At 45.3% G+C, this 9,669-nt stretch overlaps 1 protein-coding gene across 4 annotated transcripts in view; it reads left to right on the forward strand.

Annotated features, from left to right (window-relative positions):
• Positions 1–9,089, forward strand: part of LOC144175881 (uncharacterized) — a 97,343-nt gene extending 88,254 nt beyond the window's left edge. For all 4 annotated transcript variants that reach the window (XM_077704933.1, XM_077704936.1, XM_077704932.1 and 1 more), the window contains exons 9-10: positions 2,374–2,643; positions 7,869–9,089. In XM_077704933.1, the coding sequence (XP_077561059.1) occupies positions 2,374–2,643; positions 7,869–7,987 (389 nt within the window). In that variant the 3' untranslated portion in view covers positions 7,988–9,089. The remainder of the gene's footprint in view (positions 1–2,373; positions 2,644–7,868) is intronic.
• The last annotated feature ends 580 nt before the right edge of the window (positions 9,090–9,669 follow it).

Raw genomic sequence — 9,669 nt, forward strand, 5'->3', positions numbered from 1 at the left:
ACAAGAATAATAATTGTTTACTGGCGCGTAATTGTTTACGGAGCGTTCATTGCAAAGTTAACAAGTTCACATTCTTAATACTTTTTGTATTCTCAAGAGACGTTGTTTTTGCGTATTAACAGAATTATTCCACTGTTAACCCAGGTATGTCTGTGGCTTTGTTTGGGGTAATGCTGTCGGGAAAAAAAGGCACTGATTTACATTTGCCCCACCTGCTAATAAAATCGTTGTTAGCGACATCCACGAATGCCAATTCAAAATAAATGGGAAGACTCATTATTCCCTGTAGAATAATTTTACCGTGTTTGGGTTTTCACAATCGGGATGCAGGAATTACCCAGTCGACCTGACAAATTTTCTAAATTATGGTCACACATTCCGCTATAACAGTAACAGAGGCATCAGATAATGGTCGCAGAACATGAGATCAAGTTACAGCATGAATTTCCCTGAACTGGTGCGAGAATTGTAACGGCGTGGCAAAGGTCAGAAGCCAGTGTTCTATCAAAAATAATTTCGTCTGATGCACCCCATCATGGAGAAGGCGATGATTGCTTTGCCCAGTAAACGATCCGAAGACGAAAATAACCTGCAATTGTTACAAATTTTTAAAGAGACTCTGATCAGAACGTTTGACAGGTAAGTCCGGGTGTACAGATAATGAACGTAGCGGCCGTAAGGTTAAACGCCCATCCGTAGGCAATTTACTCGGGGGCACAAACTTCATTTGTCTGGCATCTGTTCAAGCGAGGTGACAAGCATGCGTTATGTACTGTCAGCGTCAAAACTCTGCGGGAGGCGCAAACCTGCCTTGCTGCGCCATCTGCTGCCACAGACCGCTGTGTCGAGGCTCAAGGAACTTGCACGTCCGTCTCGCATTGTGTATACCTGTGCCACGGCCGCTGAACATCTATCAGGCCTCTGTTCCTTTGATATCATTTCCTTTTTGTTTCCTTTGGTATCCTTTTCCTTTGCCATTAGGCCTCTCTGGCGACTCGCTTCTCTGTGACATGCGCTCGATATTCGCGGTAGCCGCAGCGGCATCGCAGGACTTTTGCCACGGGCATTGTTTTTCTGGTCCAAAAAAGACCTAGCTCGCTGCCACTTTTTGTGGGGTGATCGCCTTTGAATATATACTATGTACTAAGTCATGTGCGGGTGGAATAATAAAGTAATTACAGCGGAGCTGTTGTCGGCTAGAGTCTGAAGAAAACTGCGGGCGGCGACAAAGTAAGCTGTTGTGCTAACGCCAGCTTTCTGGTGAACGCTCCGTAGCTCTCAATGTAATGTAGGACGTTATGGCACTTAAGTGCGCTTTGAAATCCAACACTTTTGTTCAATATGTTTTGAGTGTTATTATTTGAGAAGCCTCAGTTGGGGTGATGTCAGCAAGGAAACCACCGTGGGGTTCTTAAGCGCACTCGCCGCGGTGGCTCAGTGGCCAAGGCGTTGTGTTGCTGAGCCCAAGGATGCGGAGTCAATTCCAGCCACGGTGGCTGCTTTTCTGATGGAGGCGAATAGCAAGAATTTCAGTGTGTGCAGATTTTGGCCCACGTTAAAGAAAGATCCCCATCTGATTAAAATTAATACGTAGCCCCCCACTACTACGCACCTCATATCCTGTGTAGCGTAAGCGCGTTAAGCCCCATAATCATCGTTTCTTAAGTACTTTTAAGTGGAACAGGAACGAAGTAACGTCCCTTAGACGATGGGATATTTTATCCTCTGTTATATTCATCCTACATAGAATTGTTGTCAACAGTAAGATCTTTATCAGGGACAACGCTGATGCTCTTGCTATTGGTCTTTGGGCTTTGTCTCAGCAAACTACAACTCCGAATTGGACCCTTAGAGTGATCATTAAAAACAAAATTTTAATTCATTCAGGGGCTTATCTTTTTGGGAATTGTCTTTGTTTAACTGAGGCATAGCAGGTGCAGAATAGTAGAAACGCTTCTGCCACCACGGCGAAGCCCAGGAATTTTATCAACAGAGTTACATAGGACTGCTAGTTTTTTCTCAACACTTGGATATTCACTTTTTTTTATTAAGGATGTCTTCAGTTTCATCCGTAGCCTCCGTGATACCATATGAAATCAGATTCGAAAAATGGCTACAATTTTCTAGATAAACTGGTTTTTTAGACTCCTAAGCTGATTATAGAAGCAACCCCATTGAAAAGAGTGAATTTCGAGCATCGGCACAGTCAATTTATTCGGACGCTTGTTAATTTCAAACTTTCGTGCTTACTTGAGGTGATGCCGCGTTCGTAGGAGTTAGTTACTACCCCAACTTGTCAATTGCTTGAGAGTTTCAGTTTGACCCTTGAAGACGCCCGCATTCAACACTGCTGGCGCTGCTACTGTTTTACAGGAGATGCAGGGTATTACGACGAGGACGGCCGGCTGTATGTCGCCGACCGGCTGAAGCAGATGATCAAGTGTATGGGCAATCAGGTGGTTCCTGCGGAGCTCGAGGAGCTGCTTATGCAGGAGCACTCTGACGTCATCGCCGAGGTATCGGTGATTGGTCTGCCGCACGCGGAGTACGGCGAGGCAGCGGCTGCTGCTGTCGTGCTCACAGAGGAAGGGAGAGGGCAGGACCTGGAGGACCTCACCAAGAGAATAAAAGCCACCATTGCCGGTACGAAAATCGAGGGATTCTAATATTAAGGGGTTGTTTCTCTGAAGAATGTGATGGCGGTTACAAGCACGGTCGGCGTATTGAATTTCATGAATGTAAGAACAAATAATTTCGGGCCACCCTTTGAGCTACTAGGCTTGTGAAATAAACGAAGTCAAATTCGGCGGAACTAAGACATTTTTATCGTGGGAAAACAATGAGGCATATAAATCGAAATACAAACATTTATTGAGCCAGATGCTTACCCCCATCCTTTGCACCGTCGGGCATTGTAGTTTCTGTTCCTATCACTACCCTTCCAGCACCACGAGAAATCTTTACAATATATTGACACGAGGCACCGACAGGCGATAACAAACTATGTGGTTATGGGGGGATTTGCCACAGGTTAAACGAACGGGGATTGTGCGACGAGTACCCGTGGAAGAGGACGAGGTGTGATGATCGTGCTTCCCTCAGTGCATACCAGCGGCACCCAGCCTCTTGCGTTTTGAGCATTGCAAATATATTTTCTACGGCATCCTCGCCTCGTAACAATATGTATTAAATTTATCGTAGTCAAACCTGTGCATTATAGCCCACCAATATTCGCACCTTGTGAGGCACTTGCAGCGCAAGCGCGATGATTTTCATGGTCGTTGCCAATGAAAGAATGGCCGGCACTGCACTGCACTGCACTGAGGGTGCACTGAGGCTGCACTGAGGCTGCACTGAGCGGCGCTGATTGGTGGTTCTCAAAATAAGGCCATTTTGTGTATGTTTTCCGAAGAGTACGAGAAGACTCAGGATAGTGGAAACCTGCTGCGCGAAAGAGTCTTATCACGTTATGTACAATAACATTGTCTTTCCTCCGGTGCCCGCCGGACATTCTGTGCACAATCATGGGATGTTTTATCGCAAAAATGGGTCACATATTCAAAACCTCAGAGGGTTAAGCGGACGGGATTTGGCGCACGAACGGTAGTACAGGACGGAAGAAAGAGGACACTTGTTCACCCGATATCCGTGGCTCCGCGATGGCGTAGCTTGGCGGGGCTCTGCCACGTTGAGTGGCGGGGGGGGGGGGGGGGGTAGTTATAGATCTGTGCGTGTATGGCCTCCGCGATCAGCCACAGCGCGAGGGAAGGGAGCCGCACTGCGCCGAAAAAGCCAATGGTGATAGGCGCGGACAGAGCAGGAGAGGAGAAGCCAGGCCCGCGCAACGCGAACCAGCCGTCAGGGGCCGATTCGGCACCCAAAGCGTGCGGGGGTGTGTGTGCACGTGCGTAGACTCCGCCATCAGCAAAGTTGCTGGGACGGAGCTGATCACAGAGGCGTAAGCAGGACTTTTTCCTCGGAGGTACCGGGCCCACAAAAAATGTGCAAAAGGTATGAAACAAAAAAAAAATGATCAGGAAGTAACAAATCTATACTAAACTAAACAAAAGATTCGGGTAGAAGCGGCCGTACTCTAGATAACTTCCGACGTTTCTTTTATTGCGAAGCTCACTGGCGCTTGGTTCTGGCCACAATCGGAGCGTCTACCATGTCGTGTCGACAAAGAATAGCAAACGCTCGCTTCATACCTAGTGTTGTAAAGTGCTCTGTAGCTGTCAATGTAATGGAGGTATCGTGAAAAAAAAACTACAGTGAAATTGGCTGCTAAGACCACTCTATAATTACGGCTTGTTTCATTTACTCGTCATAATTCTTTAGTTTACAGTGAAGTTCGAAACATTACATCAACTCCTGTCCGCTGTCAACACACGGCCGTATAGGACTATCCATAAGGGATAGAAGACGGCTGCAACGCTTGCTTTACTTTAGCTATCCCGAACCAAATATGAGAAGTACTTTATGAATAATTTTACATTACATGGACGTGTCTTTACTCGATCAATATAGCAATTCACGACCCATAACTCACTGCCCTTATCCACCAACACAGCTTCGGTGGTCCTCCGGCTTCGCAGTAGCATTAGAGCTATATATACGCTTTGCTCTTTTTTTCTTCAAAGGCACTGAAAATAGCTGATAGCTGTCGTTAAAACAGACACAAAAACCACGTACCTCAACATGGACTTTACTTGATATAGAAATACAACCATCGCTACGTGTATCTGATAAGAAGTATACGTGGAATAGCACATCCGGGAGCATATCTGTAATTGCGCACCTACGCGGAATTCAAGCAGCAGATATTAAAAGTATTTTTCCCCGTAGGGCCGGAGCTCTGGTTTCCGTGTGGATTCGGGATAGGTTGTTCCTGGCGTGTAATGAATACGGGGATTTCGAATTTAAACCTTATATGATAAATTCATTAACAAGATTGTCGTTCACTGTCCTTGGTTGCGGCAATTTGGCGCAGCCCCTGCTTGCATTTTGATGCAGTGCTGAGCACCTTAACACTCGTGTTCACTGTAGAAACGAGGAAGTTCACCTCCTGTGTGTTAAACTCTTTCTTAAGAACTCCATGTCCATCGAATTTTTGTACAAAAATCTGACAGCGTAATGAAAAACAGTATATTTACTGGTGAATCTTTATGACTACACTACCCGCCGCGGTGGCTTAGTGGCTAAGGCGTTGCGCTGCTGAGCACGAGGTCGCGGGATCGATTCCCGGCCGTGGCGGCCGCTTTTCTGGTGGTGGCGAAAAGCAAAAACTCCCGTCTGTTCGAGATTTCGGCGCACGTTAAAGATCATCAGGTTGTCAAAATTAATCCGGAGCTCTCCACTACAGCGCGCCTCATCGCCTGCGTTGCTTCGGCGCATTAAATGCTACAATCAATCTATCAGTTTATGGCTACGCGAGGTAGTTGTCATTCTCCCTCCAGAACTTGACGCCGAGCACGCCGATGCACAAGTTTGGCAGGCTGAAAACGTAAAGAACGCGTCGATCCTCGCATGACCCTCTTACACCGTCACGGGTCCCGTGGAGTCAGAAAGAGCTGGTGAGCCGAACTTCGACTAGCCGTCTGCATGGAAATGACGCCAGTGCTGCGAATGCAACTCTCTCCACTCTCGAAGTTAGCTTTCTTCAGGCGCTGTCCTTCGTTTTGTCCTTCTTGTCCCTCGCTGTCAGGGAGCGGCGTGAATAGACGCGCAAAATTTTCCAACGTGACCCATGTATTCCTCACGCATTGAAGGTTTTTGTTTTGCTGTGAAGCGTAAGAAGGAACGTGGTTGGAAACGGGGGAGTGCATATGCGCAGGGAGATTTTTGTCGTCTATCTACTCACGCTGGTTGTATGGTGCTTTCACCTCCACTCCTAAGCAGCGACTCTTATCTTCCCGTAAAGTTTCAATCGCAGCAGCATCGGTTCCCTACCTGCTTTGTGGTGCCGCTCGATAGACCCCTAATCACCAAAAATAGCTGTACCCGCTGCTCGTTCACGTCTTAAGGCAAAAATTTAGTATATTTGGTAAAGATCAGAATGAGACATGATTGCTATCGTAACTGTAACAAGAACGATAACGAGGCACTATACTACGCTTGTTCTAACGGAATTTTCTTACACAAAAACGCAATTTATATTTATCTAGAGCAGCCGTTGATGCGTGCCGGGGCATTTTATGAAGAATAAATGAGCCTATTGTAACAAATGTAACAGTCTTATGCAATGGCGGGACCTTCTGTCCTGTCTTCTTGATTGGCAGGATCCTGTGTGTTCAACTGTATTATTGGTATTTTAATGTGAACAGCCGCTAAAACAGCAGCTTAAACACGTATATGCAGACGATGGCTATGTAGCCGAGTTTGAATAAAACATAAACACGCAATGCGAAAAGTGTGCATATGGGAAGCAACACCAGCGCATGGAATTCACCGTAGTTTGCTTATGACTTATTACTAAACTATGCTAGGGGCTGAACCTCTTGTTCTGCAATTCAAGGGAGGAGCGGCTGCACTCAGTCTTGAGCCCGAACTGGCCCTGCTTGAAGTGTTTTGTTACGACAATTTTTGCCACCTTAAGTAATTGCAAGAGGGACTTCGTCATTGTTGCAGCGACTGGTATAATTCGCCAAACGATCTTTTCTTGGTAGCGGTCCCAGTGACAATTCTGTGGACACCGGCATAAAGGAACTTCAAATGCAATGAAGTATTGTGTAATTTGGAATGCCTACAGGCTTCTTGGATTCTCTGGAAAGACGCTTAGTGCAGACACTTACTCTACAAATTAGAACACTCCATTCGGCGACATCTGAAATGCATTCAAAGACAGCGGGCCATCAGTTACGGCATTGTGAGGAGGAACCTAGATGTAAGCCTTCCCGCGCGGGCAAGAAGAGAAGACATGTATGTGTTCACCTGGTTACCTGCATCGCCAGCAGTACTTTGAGATTTAAGTCCCATTTGGCCCCGTTTCGGCTTTAAACTTACTGATTACGCAATGGGAGCTTATCTTTGTGCCGCAATATAAAAGAGTGCTCATATTATACTTTACATATATATATATATATATATATATATATATATATATATATATATATATATATATATATATATATATAGGCAATCGTCTTAAAAATCTCACTTTAACGGTATTCATAACAGCTAATAATGCTGGGGTGATTTTCGAAAAACAAGCCTAATTCATCTGTCAGTCAACTCGTTCGAGGCTGAATTTATTTTCAAGGTGGAATACCGAGACCTCCAGACTATTAGTATCCTATACGTATATTTAGGACATACCTTTCTAATAGGGTATCTTGGTTATGTTCAATTTGAATTCAATTACGCTTATTTTACCAGAATCAGCTGGACGGCTACCTGCCTACAGCTGCTTGAGTAGCTTAAAAAAGGAACAGAAAGGCGTTACAAGGCCCAGCAGACAAGTTACACAAGCAACAGGAATAATACGTGGTTTCACTTAACAAGTTAACAAATTAACGACGCAACCAACACACAGTTTACAATACAAAGTTCTGATACTGGCCGTGCCGACCGGTGTTGGATGGAAAAGAAAAGATGAAAACGCTGTCGTGCACAGACTTCGACGCATGCAAATATTGTTGTGTGCTCCTCGTCCATCTGTAGCTCCCCATTATTCCGCGTCTCGTAGCCCTGGTGGAGCTTAATCAAGTGCCTAAAATCCACCTCGTAGTCATAATTTGTGTTCATTACTGCACGGTACTTTTTCCATGCTATTGTTGCAGTAACAATATTTAGGCAATACTTGTTCAGCGGTTTTCAAACACGTAAGGCAATTTAGCGGGTGTCAACATCGTTCCCGTTTTCTTTTGCAGACAACCTTGCGGTGCAGAAACATCTCTACGGCGGCGTATTCTTCCTCGACTCATTCCCGAAAACGGAGACCTCGAAAGTGAATCGACCAGCTTTGGCGCGGTCACTTATACGGGCGTAGAACGTGTCAGAGCTCCAGCTTGGCTGATGTCCAGATTTGTGTACACGTACTGCTAATGTTGTGTATGTCGTCTACTCGCATGCAATTCAAATTCACCTCTTCACCTGTAGGTAGTTCACTTTGTGGTTTTCTGCATGACAGGTGTTTACATACGTCCCTCTATGTTGCTGATTGAACAGAGTTCGGATGGCAAGTCACTAACAGAAAATGTTCCTAGTTCATCCTGAGGAGTTTTGCTTCCTGTGTATATCAGAGCTAGTTTACGTCGGTCGCTCTATATGAATAATTAGACAGAGTTCGGATCGCAAGTCATGGAAAGAAAATGTTCCTAGTTCATCGTGAGGAGTTTCGCTTCTGGTTTATATGAGAGCTTGTCATACATACAACTTTATGCTTGCTTTGGTCGCTCCCGTTTTTTTCGTAAACGTAAGAAACGGAATTCCTTCCCTGAGGTTGCGTGATGAAGTGTGAAGTCTGTGGAAATCATTCTTCAGTGGTACATATTCACACATAGTTGCTGTGTGGTGTTGTTGGGAGCAAAAAAAGTAACACTGGGTCAAACAATTTCAAATGTGTTCACACATGGCGTGCGCACATGTCTTTAGATTATTTTTGGTTGCTCCTTATCGCAGCACCGGTTGCTGTACTAATCGACAACAGCAACGTTAGCTTCATGTCGCTTTGTAAAAGCGTTAACAGCTTCTTACAGATTGAAATGAATGTGAAGTTGCGTAGTAATGTCACGTGCTAGTACTAACCGAGTGTTAAAGCCAAAGAACCTAATACGTGATCGGGATAATAGTGTCACGAAGCCAAATATGGCGCAGTTTTCCTGACGGAAAAGACAAGTTAAAACTAGTGAAAAACAAGAAAACACCGGTAACACAGCCCGGTGAAGCCTGACGGCAAAACACAAACATATATAAACGTCAGGTGTGACGCCAACCGGTATCTTTGTTTGTCTGCTTCTTTAACATTCGTATATTGTGCTATGTCGTATCCCTGGCGAAATTTTTGTAAGTAAATATCGAATGTTTTTTTTTATTTACGCTAGCTGCAGTTGTAGGAATATCAACAAAGGAATAAAGTTGTTACAAACAAGCGTCGGTTCCTTTTACTTATTTTTACCCGTAAAGATTGCAACATTTTCGCCAATGTGCACTGCGCTACCAGGTGTCACCGTGAGCAGCATTTTCTTGTGAAATACAGACGGTCAGATGCCTTATTTTGGTCACACTAACACCTAGTGGTGGCGTCCGTAGGCAGTCGAGAAACCTCGACAGAAAACCTTTTCGCAGCCTTTATGCCACTGCACGATGGCCTTGAGTGCGGAGCCGAGGCTAGCTTAGTGTGGAACTCATTTTGTGAAGTTGGCAGTAGAGAGGTATTCCTTCCTGCTCAGACAGTTTTAGAAGCTTCACGTGCGTAGAACTTTCACGGGTGACCACGTACGCGCATGCTCAGAACGCAAAGGGGTCGCCGTGAGATGTTTACGCATTTTTACGTTGCGGTCTTTACGTTGCTTCCGTATGTAGAGATGACAAACATGGCGGCGTGCTGTCCTCCCACTTCGCAGCGATAACAGCTTGTTTGTTAATCCCCACGTGCGATATCATGTTCAATGCTGTTGATTTCGTCTTCAATTTGCCCACTCTTACCCTCACCGAAAGTTGGAACAGAAA

The sequence above is a fragment of the Haemaphysalis longicornis genome, unplaced genomic scaffold (assembly GCF_048455015.1).
Source record: "Haemaphysalis longicornis isolate Haplotype H1 unplaced genomic scaffold, Haemaphysalis longicornis Haplotype H1 scaffold_3, whole genome shotgun sequence".
Classification (NCBI taxonomy): domain Eukaryota; kingdom Metazoa; phylum Arthropoda; class Arachnida; order Ixodida; family Ixodidae; genus Haemaphysalis; species Haemaphysalis longicornis.